At 46.1% G+C, this 21,636-nt stretch overlaps 1 protein-coding gene across 3 annotated transcripts in view; it reads left to right on the top strand.

Annotated features, from left to right (window-relative positions):
- The window catches only part of slc7a9 (solute carrier family 7 member 9), a 98,112-nt gene that overhangs the window by 69,182 nt on the left and 7,294 nt on the right, over positions 1-21,636 (top strand). The window contains exons 1-9 of one of the 3 annotated variants that reach the window (XM_065012501.1): positions 297-368; positions 3,489-3,567; positions 5,887-6,034; positions 7,628-7,870; positions 8,840-8,965; positions 10,935-11,034; positions 12,251-12,295; positions 17,656-17,779; positions 18,509-18,605. In XM_065012501.1, coding sequence (XP_064868573.1) covers positions 5,926-6,034; positions 7,628-7,870; positions 8,840-8,965; positions 10,935-11,034; positions 12,251-12,295; positions 17,656-17,779; positions 18,509-18,605 — 844 coding nt within the window. In that variant the 5' untranslated portion in view covers positions 297-368; positions 3,489-3,567; positions 5,887-5,925. Of the gene's footprint in view, positions 1-296; positions 369-3,488; positions 3,568-5,886; positions 6,035-7,627; positions 7,871-8,839; positions 8,966-10,934; positions 11,035-12,250; positions 12,296-17,655; positions 17,780-18,159; positions 18,264-18,508; positions 18,606-21,636 lie in introns of those variants that run through there. The other 2 variants (XM_065012500.1, XM_065012502.1) reach the window with 2 other exon arrangements.

Raw genomic sequence — 21,636 nt, 5'->3', positions numbered from 1 at the left:
CATCATGTGAAGCAGCCATTAACTGTCAGTTTGTCTCCATGATTGAGTCTTTGAATGTTTGAATTGATGAGACCAGGAAGAGGTCAGTGTCATCTTTAGAACTACTCTTCATTCTGTGTTGTGTGTGTGTGCTGTGTGTGTGTGGTGTGTGTGTGTGTGTGTGTGTGTGTGTGTGTGTGTGTGTGTGTGTGTGTGTGTGTGTGTGTGGAACCCAGGGTCAGTGTCTCAAGCAGTGAACTACTGCTTCGTTCTGGAAGGACATGTTTAATGGAGGCCCTCCCGAACCCAGGGTCAGTACCTCCAATATGTCTGCCTCCCACTCCAAGCCTGCTGAGGAAGACGTGAAGGCTACCGTGCTACAGAAGGATGTCAGTACCTCTCAATATAGGACAGTGTTGTGTTAGTCTGTCTTCTCACGTGAGTGTGTGTGAACCCAGGGTGTGTGTGTGTGTGTGTGTGTGTGTGTGTGTGTGTGTGTGTGTGTGTGTGTGTGTGTGTGTGTGTGTGAACTGTGTGTGTGTGTGTGTGTTGTGTGTGAGTGTTCTCAGGAACCCAGGGTCAGTATCTCAATAGAACTCTGCTTCCTTCTGTGTTTACACTGTGAGGCTCTCAGTGTGTGGGTCAGTGTGTGTCAATAGAACTACTGCTGTCATTCTGTGTGTGTGTGTGTGTGTGTGTGTGGTGTCAGTGTGTCTGTGTAGTGTGTGTGTCATTCTGTAGTTTACATCAGTAAGGAACCCAGGGTGTGTATGGACCTTTCAATCAGATAATAAACCAGACTAGATCAATCTGAGGACCTCAGGAACCCATCAGATAATAAACCAGACTAGATCAATCTGGGACCTTTACCACATCAGATACTAATAAACCAGACTAGATCAATCTGGGACCTTTACCCATCAGATAATAATAAACCAGACTAGATCAATCTGGGACCTTTACCACATCAGATAATAATAAAGTGAGGACTAGATCAATCTGGGACCTTTACCACATCAGATAATAATAAACCAGACTAGATCAATCTGGGACCTTTACCCAGGGTCAGATAATAATAAACCAGACTAGATCAATCTGGGACCTTTACCACATCAGATCTAATAAACCAGACTCAGATCAATCTAGAACTACTGCTTCATTCTGTAGTTTACCAGACTGAGATCAATCAGGAACCCAGGGATCAATTTACCATATCAGATCATACTAAACCAGACTAGATCAATCTGGGACCTTTACCACATCAGATAATAATAAACCAGACTAGATCAATCTGGGACCTTTACCATATCAGATAATAATAAACCAGACTAGATCAATCTGGGACCTTTACCACATCAGATACTAATAAACCAGACTGGATCAATCTGGTACCTTTACCACATCAGATAATAAACCAGACTAGATCCATCTGGGACCTTTACCACCGCTCTCAGGAACCCAGGGTCAGTACCTCTCAATAGAACTACTGCTTCATTCTGTAGTTTACACCGTGAGGATCTCAGGAACCCAGGATCAGTACCTCTCAATAGAACTACTGCTTCCTTCTGTAGTTTACACTGTGAGGCTCTCAGGAACCCAGGGTCAGTACCTCTCAATAGAACTACTGCTTCCTTCTGTAGTTTGCACTGTGAGGCTCTCAGGAACCCAGGGTCAGTACCTCTCAATAGAACCACTGCTTCATTCTGTAGTTTACACAGTGAGGCTCTCAGGAACCCAGGGTCGGTACCTCTCAGTAGAACTACTGCTTCGTTCTGTAGTTTACACTGTGAGGCTCTCAGGAACCCAGGGTCGGTACCTCTCAGTAGAACTACTGCTTCGTTCTGTAGTTTACACTGTGAGGCTCTCAGGAACCCAGGGTCAGTACCTCTCAATAGAACTACTGCTTCGTTCTGTAGTTTACACCGGGAGGCTCTCAGGAACCCAGGGTCAGTACCTCTCAATATAACTACTGCTTCGTTCTGTAGTTTACACCGTGAGGCTCTCAGGAACCCAGGGTCAGTACCTCTCAATAGAACTACTGCTTCGTTCTGTAGTTTACACTGTGAGGTTCTCAGGAACCCAGGGTCAGTACCTCTCAATATAACTACTGCTTCATTCTGTAGTTTACACTGTGAGGCTCTCGGGAACCCAGGGTCAGTACCTCTCAATAGAACTACTGCTTCGTTCTGTAGTTTACACCGTGAGGCTCTCGGGAACCCAGGGTCACTACCTCTCAATAGAACTTCTGCTTCATTCTGTAGTTCACAGAGGAATGTTGATTGTAGATTAATTGTCACATTTTCCCCTCTTCTTCTTTTTACAGAAATTAGACATTTTACCCTGAATTAACCCTGTCAGTCCTGAGACTCAAACAAAATTAATTTACCTGACTTTCATTTATCTGCATGTTCAGCCCTGATATTTAGCCTCACAATGAAGTGTTCTACCATTTTCTGTTTTTATTCCATAAAAATAATATATATTGTGAAACTCCTTACCTATTCACGAACAAGATCCTAAGCGGGACAGCACGAAATGAGACTCAGAGATGTGACTGTAATGGGTGTTTTTCTTTCAACTCTCCCCGGGGCAGTACAAACAAAGGCCATGGTAATGGCTATCCAAACAAACTAGCAGTTAGTACTAAACACAAATTCAACAACTTGAGCCGAATGTTTAACAGGGAATCATGGTGCTGTGGAATTTGCCTCATGCTTGTAATCACTCTGCCCCCCTCTGCCCCTAACTTCCTGAGGGCCGGGAGCAGTATTCGAAAATTCGGATGACTAACGTGCCCAAAGTAAACTGCCTGTTACTCAGGCCCAGAAGCTAGGATATGCATATAATTGGTAGTATTTGGATAGAAAACACTCTGAAGTTTCTAAAACTGTTAAAGTAATGTCTGTGAGTATGACATAACTGATATGGCAGGTGAAAACCGAGAATCCAGAATCGAGTTGGATTTCTTTTAGGTGTCTGCTCTAATCCTTGTTAATGGGAAAATCAAAGGATCACATATCCCAGATTGCAGTTCATAGGGCTTCCAGTAGATGTCAACAGTCTTTGGAAAGAGTTTCAAGCGGGAATAATGACACGCTAACCTGGGGAGCTTTGTGTTCACATTGTCCTAAAAAAGGGAACCAGACTGTGGAATTCAAGCGACCCAAACTCAGACCAGAGACTCAATCAAATCTTATTAGTCACATACGCCGAATTGATAGGATTTTCAAGCTTGTTTCAGGTTTTGGGAAAAATGAGCTAGAATTTGTTATTTTTCTAGGTGGCTCCCATTTTGACTAGTAATGAACATACTATTCCCTTTATTAAATTTGATCATTTATTTACATATTAGGGTACCTGAGGATTGATTAGAAATGTTGTTTGACTTGTTTGGACAAAGTTTACAACTTTTGGGATTCCTATGTATGCATTTTGAACGAGGGAAACAGGTGGATTACTGATTCAAGCGCACCAACTAAACTGACTTTTTTTGGGGGGGGGATATAAAGAAAGACTTTATCGAACAAAACAACCATTTGATGTGTAGCTGGGACCCTTTGGATTGCAACCAGAGGTAGATCTTCAAAGGTAAATGAATGTATGTTATCGCTTGTTTGGAAAATGTTTGTAATGCTTTTGTAGCGCTGTCCTCAGATAATCGCATAGTATGCATTCACCGTAAAGCCTTTTTGAAATCTGACAAAGCAGCTGGATTAACAAGAAGTTAAGATTTTAAATGATGTAGGATACTTGTATTGTCATGAATGTTTAATACTACGATTTTGTATTTTTTTTAATTTGGCGCGCTCCGATTTCACCGGATGTTGTCGAATTTGATCCTGATAACGGGATTTCTGCACTAAGAGGTTTTAAGAGAGCACCAGCAACAATTAGGCAATTGACCTCAGGTGAGCTCATCAGTAGTACTGCGGCCCACCTCAAGGAGAGGAGTTGATCACTTGATCCAGCTGATCCCTCACAATATATTGAACAATAACACAAAATACAATAATGGAAATTAACAGACAAGCGTACATAAACTTAACGTAGACAGGGATATTAAATGAAAGGTTGCTGGATCAAATCCCGGAGCTGACAAGGTAAAAAACTGTTGTTCTGCCCCCTGAGCAAGGCAGTTAACTCACTGTTCCCCTGAACAAGGCAGTTAACTCACTGTTCCCCCTGAACAAGGCAGTTAACCCACTGTTCCCCTGAACGAGGCAGTTAACCCACTGTGCCCCTGAACAAGGCAGTTAACCCACTGTTCCCTGGGTACCTTTGACGTGGATGTTGATTAAGTCAGCCCCCCCCCGCACCTCTCTGATTCAGAGGTTCGGTTAAATGTGGAAGACACATTTCAGTTGAAGGCATTCAGTTGTACAACTGAGTAGGTATCCCCCTTTCCCTAACTGAGTAGGTATCCCCCTTTCCCCAACTGAGTAGGTATCCCCCTTTCCCTTTACCCAACTGAGTAGGTATCCCCCTTTCCCTTTCCCCAACTGACTAGGTATCCCCCTTTCCCCAACTGACTAGGTATCCCCCTTACCCTTTCCCCAACTGAGTAGGTATCCCCCTTACCCCAACTGAGTAGGTGTCCCCCTTTCCCCAACTGAGTAGGTATCCCCCTTTCCCCAACTGAGTAGGTATCCCCTTTTCCCCAACTGAGTAGGTGTCCCCCTTTCCCTTTCCCCAACTGAGTAGGTGTCCCCTTTCCCCAACTGAGTAGGTATCCCGCTTTCCCCAACTGAGTAGGTATCCCCCTTTTCCCAACTGAGTAGGTATCCCCTGTCCCCAACTGAGTAGGTACCCCTTTCCCCAACCTAGGTACCCCCTTTCCCCAACTGATCCCCCTTTCCCCAAGGTATCCCCCTTTCCCCAACTGAGTAGGTATCCCCAACCTAGGTATCCCCCTTTCCCCAACTGCTAGGTATCCCCCTTTCCCTTTCCCCAACTGAGTAGGTATCCCCCTTTCCCCAACCTTTCCCCCTTTCCCCAACTGAGTAGGTATCCCCTTTCCCCAACTGAGTAGGTATCCCCCTTTCCCCAACTGAGTAGGTATCCCCCTTTCCCCAACTGAGTAGGTATCCCCCCCCTTTCCCCCCAACTGAGTAGGTATCCCCCCTTTCCCCAACTGAGTAGGTACCCCCTTTCCCCCAACTGAGTAGGTATCCCCCCTTTCCCCTTACCCCCCCCAACTGAGTAGGTATCCCCCCTTTCCCCAACTGAGTAGGTACCCCCTTTCCCCAACTGACTAGGTATCCCCCTTTCCCTTTCCCCAACTGACTAGGTATTCCCCTTTCCCCAACTGAGTAGGTATCCCCCTTTCCCTTTCCCCAACTGAGTAGGTATCCCCTTTCCCCAACTGAGTAGGTATCCCCCTTTCCCTTTCCCCAACTGAGTAGGTGTACCCCTTTCCCAAACTGAGTAGGTTTCCCCCTTTCCCTTTCCCCAACTGAGTAGGTATCCCCCTTTCCCCAACTGACTAGGTATCCCCCTTTCCCCAACTGACTAGGTATCCCCCTTTCCCCAACTGAGTAGGTATCCCCTTTCCCCAACTGAGTAGATACCCCCTTTCCCCAACTGAGTAGGTACCCCCTTTCCCCAACTGAGTAGGTACCCCCTTTCCCCAACTGACTAGGTATCCCCCTTTCCCCAACTGAGTAGGTACCCCCTTTCCCCAACTGAGTAGGTACCCCCTTTCCCCAACTGAGTAGGTACCCCCCTTTCCCCAACTGAGTAGGCACCCCCCTTTCCCTTTCATGTAAAAACAATGTACACATTAAGACACGTGGTTGAGTGGTAAAACACAAAGCCTCCCAACAGGAGACAGGGGTTTAATCGCTGGTTCTACCGCCTGTATCACCCTCACAGGAAGTTGTCATAACCACTTCCTGTCTCTCTCTGCAGGTGGGCCTTTTGAGTGGGATCTGTCTGATCGTAGGAACCATGATCGGCTCCGGCATCTTCATCTCCCCTAAGGGAGTGCTGCTGGAAACGGGAGCCGTAGGACCTTGTCTGTGTGTCTGGGCTGCCTGCGGGGTGCTAGCTACACTGGGTGAGGAGACACACACACACACAGGCTACACTGATGGGGGAGGACACACACACATGCTAGACTGGGTGAGGACACACACACACAGGCTACACTGGGTGAGGAGACACACACACACACAGGCTACACTGGGTGAGGAGACACACACACAGGCTACACTGGGTGAGGAGACACACACACAGGCTACACTGGGTGAGGAGACACACACACACACAGGCTACACTGGGAGAGGAGAGACACACACACACAGGCTACACTGGGTGAGGAGACACACACACACACAGGCTACACTGGGTGAGGAGACACACACACACACAGTCTACACTGGGTGAGGAGACACACACACACACAGGCTACACTGGGTGAGGAGACACACACACACACAGGCTACACTGGGTGAGGAGACACACACACACACAGGCTACACTGGGTGAGGAGACAGACAGACTGACGGCACCGTGTGAGAAGGGCTCTGTGTGAGAAGGGCCCCGTGTGAGGAGGGCCCCGTGTGAGAAGGGCCCCGTGTGAGGAGGGCCCCGTGTGAGAAGGGCCCCGTGTGAGAAGGGCCCCGTGTGAGGAGGGCCCCGTGTGAGGAGGGCCCCGTGTGAGAAGGGCCCCGTGTGAGGAGGGCCCCGTGTGAGAAGGGCCCCGTGTGAGGAGGGCCCCGTGTGAGTAACTCTTAATTGACTAGTTAAGAACTCCCCTGGTTGTCTAGTTCTTAATTGATTAGTTAGGAACTCCCCTCACCTGGTTGTCTAGGTCTTAATTGATTAGTTACAAACTCCCCTGGTTGCCTAGGTCTAATTGATTAGTTACAAACTCCCCTGGTTGGCTAGGTCTTAATTGATTAGTTAGGAACTCCCCTGGTTGTCTAGGTCTTAATTGATTAGTGAAGACTCACCTGGTTGTCTAGGTCTTAATTGATTAGTTACAAACTCACCTGGTTTTCTAGGTCTTAATTGATTTGTGAAGATCTCACCTGGTTGTCTAGGTCTTAATTGATTAGTGAAGACCTCACCTGGTTGTCTAGGTCTTAATTGATTAGTGAAGAACTCACCTGGTTGTCTAGGTCTTAATTGATTAGTGAAGAACTCACCTTGTTGTCTATGTCTTAATTGATTATTGAAGAACTCACCTGGTTGGTTAGGTCTTAATTGATTAGTTAGGAACTCACCTGGTTGTCTAGGTCTTAATTGATTAGTTAAGAACTCATCTGGTTGCCTAGGTCTTAATTGATTCGTTAGGAACTCACCTGGTTGTCTAGGTCTTAATTGACTTAGTTAGGAACTCACCTGGTTGTCTAGGTCTTAATTGACTTAGTTAGGAACTCACCTGGTTGTCTAGGTCTTAATTGATTAGTTAGGAACTCACCTGGTTGTCTAGGTCTTAATTGATTAGTTAGGTACTCACCTGGTTGTCTAGGTCTTAATTGATTAGTTAGGAACTCACCTGGTTGTCTAGGTCTTAATTGATTAGTTAGGAACTCACCTGGTTGTCTAGGTCTTAATTGGACACATTGATAGGAAATCCCCTGAAGCAGCAGCAGGTCTTGTGTCAACTAACTGTCTGTCTCTGAGCCTGCCTGTTTGCCTGCAGGGGCGCTGTGCTACGCGGAGCTGGGCACCATGATCACTAAGTCTGGAGGGGAATATGTGTACTTGATGGAGGCCTATGGCTCAGTGATGGCCTACATCTACTCATGGAGCACCATCATGGTCCTACAGCCCTCCGCCTTCGCCATCATCGCCCTGAGCTTCGCAGAGTACACCTCCACACCGTTCTACCCAGGATGCACTCCTCCCATTGTGGTCACCAAGTGCCTGGCTGTAGTGTGCATATGTGAGTGTGAATCTTTCTTGAATTATGAAAAATCTTAATAGAAAACAATCGGCATGCACTTCCAGAGTGGACTGAATTAAAAACCATTGCTCCATTGCTAAATTTGTGTTCCTTGCATCGTATTGGAGGAGAAGATCCAAGGTCCCTCCCCTCTGACCTTCTCCTCCAATGCCTTTTGAGAAGAGAGGATGCCTGGGATCGAGTAAAGATGCATTTTAAAAAGTCATGACTTGGCCCCCCACCGTCCTCTTCCTGCCTTGTGTTCTCCTCCTCCTCCTATTCCCCTTTTCTCCTCCTCTTCCTTGTCTCCTCCTCCTCCATCTCTTCCTCCCGCCTCCTCCGCCTCCTGCTCCCGCCTCCTGCTCCTATAGTATCTTAGAAACCATCAAATGTTGTTGTTCACTTGAGCAAGGCTCTTAAACCCTGAACTGATCCCGAGGCTCTTAACCCCTAAACTGATCACTAGTCTCTTAACCCCTAAACTGCTCACCAGTCTCTTAACCCCTAAACTGATCACCAGTCTCTTAACCCCTAAACTGATCACCAGTCTCTTAACCCCTAAACTGATCATCAGTCTCTTAACCCCTAAACTGATCACCAGTCTCTTAACCCCTGAACTGATCACCAGTCTCTAAACCCCTCAACTGATCACTAGTCTCTTAACCCCTAAACTGCTCACCAGTCTCTTAACCCCTAAACTGCTCACTGGGCACTACAGTAGCAGGACACTAGTAGATGCCCACAGTTCCAGCCTCATACACGTGTGTGTGTGTGTGTGTGTGTGTGTGTGTGTGTGTGTGTGTGTGTGTGTGTGTGTGTGTGTGTGTGTGTGTGTGTGTGTGTGTGTGTGTGTGTGTGTGTGTGTGTGTGTGTGTCAGAGTGGTTGACTACAACAGAAAACCAACTTCTGTCTCATATGGATTAATAAAATATTCCTCCTCTTCTTCCTTCCTCTTCCTCCCCCTCCAGTTCTGATCGTGTCGATGAACTGTCTCAGTGTGAGGCTAGCCAACTATGTACAGAACTTCTTCACTGCAGCCAAGCTTCTCATCATCCTGGTCATCATAGTGGCGGGCATCGTCCTCTTGGCACAAGGTTGGTACTTTACACATTCTGACTGCTTCCCTTATGGCACCCTATTCCCTATATAGTGCACTACATTAGACCAGAGCCCTATGGCACCCTATTCCCTATATACAGTGCCTTGCGAAAGTATTCGGCGCCCTTGAACTTTGCGACCTTTTGCCACATTCCAGGCTTCAAACATAAAGATATAAAACTGTATTTTTTGTGAAGAATCAACAACAATTATTCAGCCCCCTTAAGTTAATACTTTGTAGCGCCACCTTTTGCTGTGATTACAGCTGTAAGTCGCTTGGGGTATGTCTCTATCAGTTTTGCACATCGAGAGACTGACATTTTTTCCCATTCCTCCTTGCAAAACAGCTCGAGCTCAGTGAGGTTGGATGGAGAGCATTTGTGAACAGCAGTTTTCAGTGCTTTCCACAGATTCTCGATTGGATTCAGGTCTGGACTTTGACTTGGCCATTCTAACACCTGGATATGTTTATTTTTGAACCATTCCATTGTAGATTTTGCTTTATGTTTTGGATCATTGTCTTGTTGGAAGACAAATCTCCGTCCCAGTCTCAGGTCTTTTGCAGACTCCATCAGGTTTTCTTCCAGAATGGTCCTGTATTTGGCTCCATCCATCTTCCCATCAATTTTAACCATCTTCCCTGTCCCTGCTGAAGAAAAGCAGGCCCAAACCATGATGCTGCCACCACCATGTTTGACAGTGGGGATGGTGTATTCAGGGTGATGAGCTGTGTTGCTTTTACGCCAAACATAACGTTTTGCATTGTTGCCAAAACGTTCAATTTTGGTTTCATCTGACCAGAGCACCTTCTTCCACATGTTTGGTGTGTCTCCCAGGTGGCTTGTGGCAAACTTTAAACGACACTTTTTATGGATATCTTTAAGAAATGGCTTTCTTCTTGCCACTCTTCCATAAAGGCCAGATTTGTGCAATATACGACTGATTGTTGTCCTATGGACAGAGTCTCCCACCTCAGCTGTAGATCTCTGCAGTTCATCCAGAGTGATCATGGGCCTCTTGGCTGCATCTCTGATCAATCTTCTCCTTGTATGAGCTGAAAGTTTAGAGGGACGGCCAGGTCTTGGTAGATTTGCAGTGGTCTGATACTCCTTCCATTTCAATATTATCGCTTGCACAGTGCTCCTTGGGATGTTTAAAGCTTGGGAAATCTTTTTGTATCCAAATCCGGCTTTAAACTTCTTCACAACAGTATCTCGGACCTGCCTGGTATGTTCCTTGTTCTTCATGATGCTCTCTGCGCTTTTAACGGACCTCTGAGACTATCACAGTGCAGGTGCATTTATACGGAGACTTGATTACACACAGGTGGATTGTATTTATCATCATTAGTAATTTAGGTCAACATGGATCATTCAGAAATCCTCACTGAACTTCTGGAGAGAGTTTGCTGCACTGAAAGTAAAGAGGCTGAATAATTTTGCACGCCCAATTTTTCAGTTTTTGATTTGTTAAAAACTTTTGAAATATCCAATAAATGTCGTTCCACTTCATGATTGTGTCCCACTTGTTGTTGATTCTTCACAAAAAAATACAGTTTTATATCTTTATGTTTGAAGCCTGAAATGTGGCAAAAGGTCGCAAAGTTCAAGGGGGCCGAATACTTTCGCAAGGCACTGTAGTGCACTACTTTAGACCAGAGCCCTATGGCACCCTATTCCCTATATATAGTGCACTACTTTAGACCTGAGCCCTATGGCGCCCTATTCCCTACATAGTGCACTACTTTAGACCAGAGCCCTATCCCCTAATATGTAGATATTCCATAACAAATCACCCGTTTCCAGCTACAACAGTCATTTACAACATTAACAATGCCTACACTGTATTTCTGATCAATTTGATGTTATTTAAATGGACAATAAATGTGATTTTCTTTAAAAAACAAGGACATTTCTAAGTGTCCCCAAACTTTTGAACGGTAGTGTGTACACTCTTTGTGTCCAGGAAACACTGAGAATCTGTCCAACCCATTTGAAGGAGCCTCAACCTCCTTTGGATCCATTGGACTGGCGTTTTACAACGGGCTCTGGGCCTACGATGGGTGGTAAGACTACACCTGCATCCCAAATGGCACCCTACTTCCTAAATAGGTCAATACTTTTGACCAGGGCCCGTAGCACTCTAGTCAGGGCTCGTAGCGCTCTAGTCAGGGCCCGTAGCGCTCTAGTCAGGGCCCGTAGCGCTCTAGTCAGGGCCCGTAGCACTCTAGTCAGGGCTCGTAGCGCTCTAGTCAGGGCCCGTAGCACTTTAGTCAGGGCCCGTAGCGCTCTAGTCAGGGCCCAGAGTGCTCTAGTCAAGGGGGGCCCATAGCGCTTTAGTCAGGGCCCGCAGCGCTCTAGTGAAGGCCCGTAGCACTCTAGTCAGGGCCTGTAGCACTCTAGTCAGGGCCTGTAGCGCTCTAGTCAGGGCCCGTAGCACTCTAGTCAGGGCCTGTAGCGCTCTAGTCAGGGCCCGTAGCACTCTAGTCAGGTCCCGTAGGACTCTAGTCAGGGCCTGTAGCGCTCTAGTCAGGGCCCGTAGCACTCTAATCAGGGCCCGTAGCACTTTAGTCAGGGCCCGTAGCGCTCTAGTCAGGGCCCAGAGTGCTCTAGTCAAGGGGGGCCCATAGCGCTTTAGTCAGGGCCTGTAGCGCTCTAGTCAGGGCCCGTAGCACTCTAGTCAGGGCCCGTAGCACTCTAGTCATGGCCTGTAGCGCTCTAGTCAGGGCCCGTAGTGCTCTAGTCAGTGGGCCAGTGGTGCTCGAGTTAGGGCCCGTAGTGCTCTAGTCAGTGGGCCAGTGGTGCTTGAGTTAGGGCTCGTGACGCTCTAGTCAGGGCCCGTAGCACTCTAGTCAGGGCCCGTAGTGCTCTAGTCAGGGCCTGTAGCGCTCTAGTCAGGGCCCGTAGTGCTCTAGTCAGTGGGCCAGTGGTGCTCGAGTTAGGGCCCGTAGTGCTCTAGTCAGTGGGCCAGTGGTGCTCGAGTTAGGGCCCGTGACGCTCTAGTCAGGGCCTGTAGCGCTCTAGTCAGGGCCCGTAGTGCTCTAGTCAGTGGGCCAGTGGTGCTCGAGTTAGGGCCCATAGTGCTCTAGTCAGTGGGCCAGTGGTGCTCGAGTTAGGGCCCGTGACGCTCTAGTCAGGGTCTTTGGTGCTCTAGGCAGGGCCCATAGTGCTCCAGTCAAAGTATTGCACTAAGCTGGGGGTTGGGTATCATTGGGGATTTCTGTTTTGAATGTCAACCCAACCTGTTTATACGTGGTTCTATAAACACGTGTTGTCTCTCAGGAATCAGCTGAACTTTATAACAGAGGAGCTGGAAAACCCAAACAGGTGAGTGTCCATACAGCTGACATTTAGGGTAAGTCCAAAATGGCGCCCTGTTCCCCGATGGTCCCTGGTCATCAGTAGTGCACTATGTAAGGAACATTAAAAATCTTTTTGATTTTTAATTTGTTTATACCTTCCGGAAACCTGCCTCACCCAATGTGATACGGAATCGCTATTATTTTTAATTTTTAGAACACACTCAAGAACCTCCAGAAGCTAACCAGCTAACTAGCTACAAGTTATTTAGTCATTGTTAGTTTTTTTTAAACCTGGATAACACTCGCCAGTCCAGCTTCCCTGCCCCATCCACCGCTGCCCCCTGGACACTGATCTATTGGCTACATAGCTGATGCACGCTGGACTGTCCATTAATCACGGTACTCCATTCTGCTTGTTTGTTTTATCCGTCGGCCCCGTTGCCTAGTCAACGCCATTTTACCTGCTGTTGTTGTGCTAGCTGATTAGCTGTTGTTGTCTCACCTACTGTTTTAGCTAGCTTTCCCAATTCAACACCTGTGATTACTGTATGCCTCGCTGTGTCTCTCTCAAATGTCAATATGCCTTGTATACTGTTGTTCAGGTTAGTTATCATTGTTTTAGTTCACAATGGAGCCCCTAGTTCCACTCTTCATACCCCTGATACCTCCTTTGTCCCACCTCCCACACATGCGGTGACCTCACCCATTACAACCAGCATGTCCAGAGATACAACCTCTCTCATCATCACCCAGTGCCTGGGCTTACCTCCGCTGTACCCGCACCCCACCATACCCCTGTCTGCGCATTATGCCCTGAATATATACTACCATGCCCAGAAACCTGCTCCTCTTATTCTCTGTCCCCAACGCTCTAGGCGACCAGTTTTGATAGCCTTTACCCGCACCCTCATACTACTCCTTCTCTGTTCCGCGGGTGATGTGGAGGTAAACCCAGGCCCTGCATGTCCCCAGGCACCCTCATTTGTTGACTTCTGTGATCGAAAAAGCCTTGGTTTCATGCATGTCAACATCAGAAGCCTCCTCCCTAAGTTTGTTTTACTCACTGCTTTAGCACACTCTGCTAACCCTGATGTCCTTGCCGTGTCTGAATCCTGGCTCAGGAAGGCCACCAAAAATTCAGAGATTTCCATACCCAATTATAACATCTTCCGTCAAGATAAAACTGCCAAAGGGGGAGGAGTTGCAGTCTACTGCAGAGATAGCCTGCAAAGTAATGTCATACTTTCCAGGTCCATACCCAAACAGTTCGAACTACTAATTTTGAAAATTAGTAGTACTCTCTCCAGAAATAAGTCTCTCACTGTTGCCGCCTGCTACCGATCCCCCTCAGCTCCCAGCTGTGCCCTGGACACCATTTGTGAATTGATCGCCCCCGATCTAGCTTCAGAGTTTGTTCTGTTAGGTGACCTAAACTGGGATATGCTTAACACCCCGGCAGTCCTACAATCTAAGCTAGATGCCCTCAATCTCACACAAATCATCAAGGAACCCACCAGGTACAACCCTAACTCTGTAAACAAGGGCACCCTCATAGACGTCATCCTGACCAACTGGCCCTCCAAATACACCTCCGCTGTCTTCAACCAGGATCTCAGCGATCACTGCCTCATTGCCTGTATCCGCTACGGAGCCGCAGTCAAACGACCACCCCTCATCACTGTCAAACGCTCCCTAAAACACTTCTGTGAGCAGGCCTTTCTAATCGACCTGGCCCGGGTATCCTGGAAGGACATTGACCTCATCCCGTCAGTTGAGGATGCCTGGTCATTCTTTAAAAGTAACTTCCTCACCATTTTAGATAAGCATGCTCCGTTCAAAAAATGCAGAACTAAGAACAGATATAGCCTTTGGTTCACTCCAGACCGGACTGCCCTCGACCAGCACAAAAACATCCTGTGGCGGACTGCAATAGCATCGAATAGTCCCGCAATATGCAACTGTTCAGGGAAGTCAGGAACAAATACACGCAGTCAGTCAGGAAAGCTAAGGCCAGCTTCTTCAGGCAGAAGTTTGCATCCTGTAGCTCCAACTCCAAAAAGTTCTGGGACACTGTGAAGTCCATGGAGAACAAGAGCACCTCCTCCCAGCTGCCCACTGCACTGAGGCTAGGTAACACGGTCACCACCGATAAATCCATGATTATCGAAAACTTCAATAAGCATTTCTCAACGGCTGGCCATGCCTTCCGCCTGGCTACTCCAACCTCGGCCAACAGCTCCGCCCCCCCCGCAGCTCCTCGCCCAAGCCTCTCCAGGTTCTCCTTTACCCAAATCCAGATAGCAGATGTTCTGAAAGAGCTGCAAAACCTGGACCCGTACAAATCAGCTGGGCTTGACAATCTGGACCCTCTATTTCTGAAACTATCCGCCGCCATTGTCGCAACCCCTATTACCAGCCTGTTCAACCTCTCTTTCATATCGTCTGAGATCCCCAAGGATTGGAAAGCTGCCGCAGTCATCCCCCTCTTCAAAGGGGGAGACACCCTGGACCCAAACTGTTACAGACCTATATCCATCCTGCCCTGCCTATCTAAGGTCTTCGAAAGCCAAGTCAACAAACAGGTCACTGACCATCTCGAATCCCACCGTACCTTCTCCGCTGTGCAATCTGTTTTCCGAGCCGGTCACGGGTGCACCTCAGCCACACTCAAGGTACTACACGATATCATAACCGCCATCGATAAAAGACAGTACTGTGCAGCCGTCTTCATCGACCTTGCCAAGGCTTTCGACTCTGTCAATCACCATATCCTTATCGGCAGACTCAGTAGCCTCGGTTTTTCGGATGACTGCCTTGCCTGGTTCACCAATTACTTTGCAGACAGAGTTCAGTGTGTCAAATCGGAGGGCATGCTGTCCGGTCCTCTGGCAGTCTCTATGGGGGTGCCACAGGGTTCAATTCTCGGGCCGACTCTTTTCTCTGTATATATCAATGATGTTGCTCTTGCTGCGGGCGATTCCCTGATCCACCTCTACGCAGACGACACCATTCTATATACTTTCGGCCCGTCATTGGACACTGTGCTATCTAACCTCCAAACGAGCTTCAATGCCATACAACACTCCTTCCGTGGCCTCCAACTGCTCTTAAACGCTAGTAAAACCAAATGCATGCTTTTCAACCGATCGCTGCCTGCACCCGCATGCCCGACTAGCATCACCACCCTGGATGGTTCCGACCTTGAATATGTGGACAACTATAAGTACCTAGGTGTCTGGCTAGACTGCAAACTCTCCTTCCAGACTCATATCAAACATCTCCAATCGAAAATCAAATCAAGAGTCGGCTTTCTATTCCGCAACAAAGCCTCCTTCACTCACGCCGCCAAGCTTTCCCTGGTAAAACTGACTATCCTACCGATCCTCGACTTCGGCGATGTCATCTACAAAATGGCTTCCAACACTCTACTCAGCAAACTGGATGCAGTCTATCACAGTGCCATCCGCTTTGTCACTAAAGCACCTTATACCACCCACCACTGGGACTTGTATGCTCTAGTCGGCTGGCCCTCGCTACATATTCGTCGCCAGACCCACTGGCTCCAGGTCATCTACAAGTCCATGCTAGGTAAAGCTCCGCCTTATCTCAGTTCACTGGTCAAGATGGCAACACCCATCCGTAGCACGCGCTCCAGCAGGTGTATCTCACTGATCATCCCTAAAGCCAACACCTCATTTGGCCGCCTTTCGTTCCAGTACTCTGCTGCCTGTGACTGGAACGAATTGCAAAACTCGCTGAAGTTGGAGACTTTTATCTCCCTCACCAACTTCAAACATCAGCTATCTGAGCAGCTAACCGATCGCTGCAGCTGTACATAGTCTATTGGTAAATAGCCCACCCATTTTCACCTACCTCATCCCCATACTGTTTTTATTTATTTACTTTTCTGCTCTTTTGCACACCAATATCTCTACCTGTACATGACCATCTGATCATTTATCACTCCAGTGTTAATCTGCAAAACTGTAATTATTCGCCTACCTCCTCATGCCTTTTGCACACATTGTATATAGACCTCCCCCTTTTTTTCTACTGTGTTATTGACTTGTTAATTGTTTACTCCATGTGTAACTCTGTGTTGTCTGTTCACACTGCTATGCTTTATCTTGGCCAGGTCGCAGATGCAAATGAGAACTTGTTCTCAACTAGCCTACCTGGTTAAATAAAGGTGAAATAAAAATTTGGAACGCACTAACAGTTACTTGACCTGCAGCACGGTCAAGCAAGTTAATGTTTACAGTTAACAGTTTACTAAACTAGTGATTTAGAACAGCAGTTACCACAAGTCAGAACAAAGACAACAGGAGCCAGCGCTCTTCCTGCACCATTTAAACATCCTCACCTATAATAACCTTAGTCTAACAAACTTAACCAGAAACAAATTAGTCCTTTCAACATAGCTAAATATCATATGGCTTTCCCATAGCTAGCTACTGCAGGACATCAACACAAGCAGACCAGAAACGGACAAGTTTTTCTGACAATGATGACGTTTTGCCTAGGATGTGATTTGATTGGTGTGAAGCCAAATCCAAAGTGGCCTCCCTTGTGGGGTGGTTTTGGTGCACCAGGACTATCCACAGTTGAGCTCATCTCAATGCTGATTGGTTAATTATTTTATTTTAAAAAATGTCAAAGGAAGTCAAATGCTCGCTGGCATCAATCAATCAAATCCTTCTGCGGTAACATGTCATACTCATTTTGGCCAGACAGCATCAGATACATCTGCTACACATACTGAGACAGAGGGGCGCTGTTTCCCTCGTGCTTATGATTTCTCTGATGAGATAGATTCAGCCACTTGAGGTTCTGAGAATGTTTGATTCAGCCACTTCAATTGATTCAGCCACTTAAGAATTGATTCAGCCATCTCAATTGATTCAGCCATCTCAATTGATTCAGCCACTTCAATTGATTCAGCCATTCAGCCATCTCAATTGATTCAGCCATCTCAATTGATTCAGCCATCTCAATTGATTCAGCCACTTCAATTGATTCAGCCATTCAGCCATCTCAATTGATTCAGCCATCTCAATTGATTCAGCCATCTCAATTGATTCAGCCACTTCAATTGATTCAGCCACAGATAAATTGTTTTAATGATTGTATTTGTTTTATTGGTCTGATTTTCGGGGAAGTCTGGGTTCCCTTGGCATTCACACGCCACCTCCTTTCCTGTTAGGGAGACAACAAGAGTTTAATCAACTCTCTGTCTCTCTCTCTATCTGTGTGCTACATAATCCACTAACACTGGTCTCTGTGTTGGTTGTAGTCTCTCTATCTCACACTAAATCTCTGTCTCTCTAAATCTCTCTATATGTCTCTCTCTCTATATCTCTCTCTCTCTCTATCTCTCTCTAACAGAAACCTTCCCCTGGCCATTATCATTGGTATTCCCTTGGTGACTTTGTGCTATGTGCTGGTCAACATTGCCTACTTCAGCGCCATGACCCCTACGGAACTACTACAGTCTCCCGCTGTTGCTGTGGTAAGAGGGTCGTCATGGAGATAGAGAGGGGCGGAGACAGAGGAAGCCATTGGTGTGGCTCATCATATCTCCCTTAGCAAGAACAAGACGCATTCTTTCAACAACAAACAATTACATTTTATTTATTGCCCCCCCCTGTCTCCTCGGAGGGACTTGTTTCTGCCCCTTAGACTTTTGGTGACAGAGTGCTGTACCCCCTGTCGTGGGTAGTCCCTGTGTTTGTCGTCTTCTGCCCCTTAGACTTTTGGTGACAGAGTGCTGTACCCCCTGTCGTGGGTAGTCCCTGTGTTTGTCGTCTTCTGCCCCTTAGACTTTTGGTGACAGAGTGCTGTACCACCTGTCGTGCGTAGTCCCTGTGTTTGTCGTCTTCTGCCCCTTAGACTTTTGGTGACAGAGTGCTGTACCCCCTGTCGTGGGTAGTCCCTGTGTTTGTCGTCTTCTCCACCTTCGGAGCGGCCAATGGGAGCTGCTTCACAGCCGGCAGGTAAAGGGGCAACTTCAGGAAGACATTGTTTTTGCTAATCAAGTTTAATCAAAACAAATTTTATAAAACCCTTTTTATATCAGCAGTTGTCACAAAGTGTTTAACAGATTGAATCTGCTTTTCTAAAAGAACAGAGCACAAGCAGAGTTAAAAATGGTGAAAAGAAAGAAAGAAACCAAATTCAGGTTCAACATATTGCCAATATTATGTTTGAACTGACATGTTTGTGCTCTGTCCCACCTCAGGTTGACCTATGTGGCAGGAAGAGAGGGTCACATGGTAAAGATCTTGTCCTATATCAGTCTGAAGCGTTACACTCCTTCCCCTGCCCTCATCTTCAATGTAAGTCTGAGATACAGTGCAAAAGTATTCATCACACTTGGTGTTTTTTTTCCTATTTTGTTGCATTACAACCTCTAATTTAAATATATTTTTATTTGGATTTCATGTAATGGACATACACAAAATAGTACAAATTGGTGAACCTCTTATTTTGAAACTTTTCAAAAAAACTTTACGGAAAAAGTATAATCTGAGAACGGCGCTCAGAACCCAAAACAACCAGAGGAATATCCGCCATTTTGGAGTCAACAAAGTTAGAAATAACACCATAAATTTTCACTTACCTTTGATGATCTTCATCAGAAGGCACTCCCAGGAATCCCAGTTCGACAATAAATGACTGATTTGTTCCATAAAGTTCCATAAAGTCCATAATTTATGGTCCAAATAGCCACTTGTTGTTAGCGTGTTCAGCCCAGTAATCCATCTTCATGAGGCGCAGGCAAAAACTCAAAGACAAAAACTCAAAAACTTCTGTTACATGTTAGAAACATGTCAAACTATGTATGGAATCAATCTTTTTAATCTTTTTTTAACATAAAACATGAAAATATTCCACCCGGGGGAATTCCTTTGTCTGAAGAAAAGCACTGGAACGAGAGGTAACTCTGTCGGGAGCGCGCGTTATGAGACCAAGGCACTCTGCCAGACCACTGACTCAAAGAGGTCTCATGAGCCCCTCCTTTATAGAATCCTCATTCAAGTTTCTAAAGACTGTTGACATATAGTGGAAGCCATAGGAAGTGCAACTTTACCAATATCTCAATGTGTATTCGGTAGGCCAAGCTTTGAAAAACTACAAACCTCAGATGTCCCACTTCCTGGTTGGATTTTTCTCAGGATTTCGCCTGCCATATGAGATCTGTTATACTCACAGACATCATTCAAACAGTTTTAGAAACTTCAGAGTGTTTTCTATGCAATACTAATAGTAATATTGATATATTAGCATCTGGGACAGAGTAGGAGGCAGTTCACTCTTGGCACGCTATTCATCCAAAAGTGAAAATGCTGCCCCCTATCCCAAAAAGGTTTTAATTAAACTTTGGATGGTGTATCAATACACCCAGTCACTACAAAGATACAGGCGTCCTTCCTAACTCAGTGGCCGGAGAGGAAGGAAACCGCTCAGGGATTTCACCATGAGGCCAATGGTGACTTTAAAACAGTTACAGAGTTTAACAACAACATTGCAGTTACTGCACAAAACTAACGTAAATGTCATTGAAAACAAGGACGCCTGTACAGAAAAAATATTCCTAAACATGAATCCTGTTTGCAATAAGGCACTAAAGTAAAACTGAAAAAATGTGGCTAAGAACTTAACTTTTTGTCCTGAATACAAAGCGTTATGTTTGGGGTAAATTGAACACGTCACATGACTGAGCACCAGACCAGACTTCCAGCATGGTGGTGGCTGCATCATGTTATGTGTATTCTTATCATAGACAAGGACTAGGGAGTTTAAAAAAAAAATAAAAAAATACATGGAATAGTGGCAAGATCCTAGAGGAACAAGAACATTTGCCAGGACAAATTTTGAACAGAAATGCAAAGGTTCATTTGATCAGTCTGACTTTGCAAACACACTGCTGCTAACTAGTGGCCAAAATCTAAATTGCACCTGGGCTGGAATAATACATTATGGCTTTTCTCTTGCATTTCCAAGATGATGGTACATCTCCTACATTCCTTTCACATTTACATAAACTTCAAAGTGTTTCCTTTCAAATGGTACCAAGCATATACTTGCTTCAAGGCCTGAGTTACAGGCAGTTAGATTTGGGAATGTGATTTTAGACAAAAAATGAAAAAAAGGGGCGGACCCTTAAGATGTTGTTAACAAGAAGACTTTGAATGTTCCCGAGTGGCCTAGTTACAGTTTGGACTTAAATCGTGTTGAGAATCTCTGCACATCAGTTGGTAGAGCATGGTGCTTGCAGTGCAAAGACAGAAGGTTCCCAGGTAAAAACATACATAAAATGTCTGCATGAATGACTGTAAGTCGTTTTGGATAAAAGTGTCTGATAAATTACATTATATATTATAGCAATGATCAACTACCAACTTGACAAAGCTTGCAGAATTAAAAATAGAATAATGTGCCCATAACCTGACCCATCACTTTATTCATTACTGCCCCCCAGTTGTCTAACCTATAACCTGACCCATCACTTTATACATTACTGCCCCCCAGTGGGCTAACCTATAACCTGACCCATCACTTTATACATTACTGCCCCCCAGTGGTCTAACCTATAACCTGACCCATCACTTTATACATTACTGCCCCCCAGTGACCTAACCTATAACCTGACCCATCACTTTATACATTACTGCCCCTCAGTGGCCTAACCTATAACCTGACCCATCACTTTATACATTACTGCCCCTCAGTGGCCTAACCTATAACCTGACCCATCACTTTATACATTACTGCCCCCCAGTGGCCTAACCTGACCCATCACTTTATATATTACTGCCCCCCAGTGGTCTAACCTATAACCTGACCCATCACTTTATACATTACTGCCCCCCAGTGGCCTAACCTGACCCATCACTTTATATATTACTGCCCCCCAGTGGTCTAACCTATAACCTGACCCATCACTTTATACATTACTGCCCCCCAGTGACCTAACCTATAACCTGACCCATCACTTTATACATTACTGCCCACCAGTGGTCCAACCTATAACCTGACCCATCACTTTATACATTACTGCCTCCCCCCCAGTGGCCTAACCTATAACCTGACCCATCACTTTATACATTACTGCCCCTCAGTGGCCTAACCTATAACCTGACCCATCACTTTATACATTACTGCCCCCCAGTGACCTAACCTATAACCTGACCCATCACTTTATACATTACTGCCCACCAGTGGTCCAACCTATAACCTGACCCATCACTTTATACATTACTGCCTCCCCCTCAGTGGCCTAACCTATAACCTGACCCATCACTTTATACATTACTGCCCCTCAGTGGCCTAACCTATAACCTGACCCATCACTTTATACATTAC

Source organism: Oncorhynchus nerka, linkage group LG27, assembly GCF_034236695.1.
Source record: "Oncorhynchus nerka isolate Pitt River linkage group LG27, Oner_Uvic_2.0, whole genome shotgun sequence".
NCBI lineage: Eukaryota > Metazoa > Chordata > Actinopteri > Salmoniformes > Salmonidae > Oncorhynchus > Oncorhynchus nerka.
This window is presented reverse-complemented; position numbering and strand designations above follow the sequence as displayed.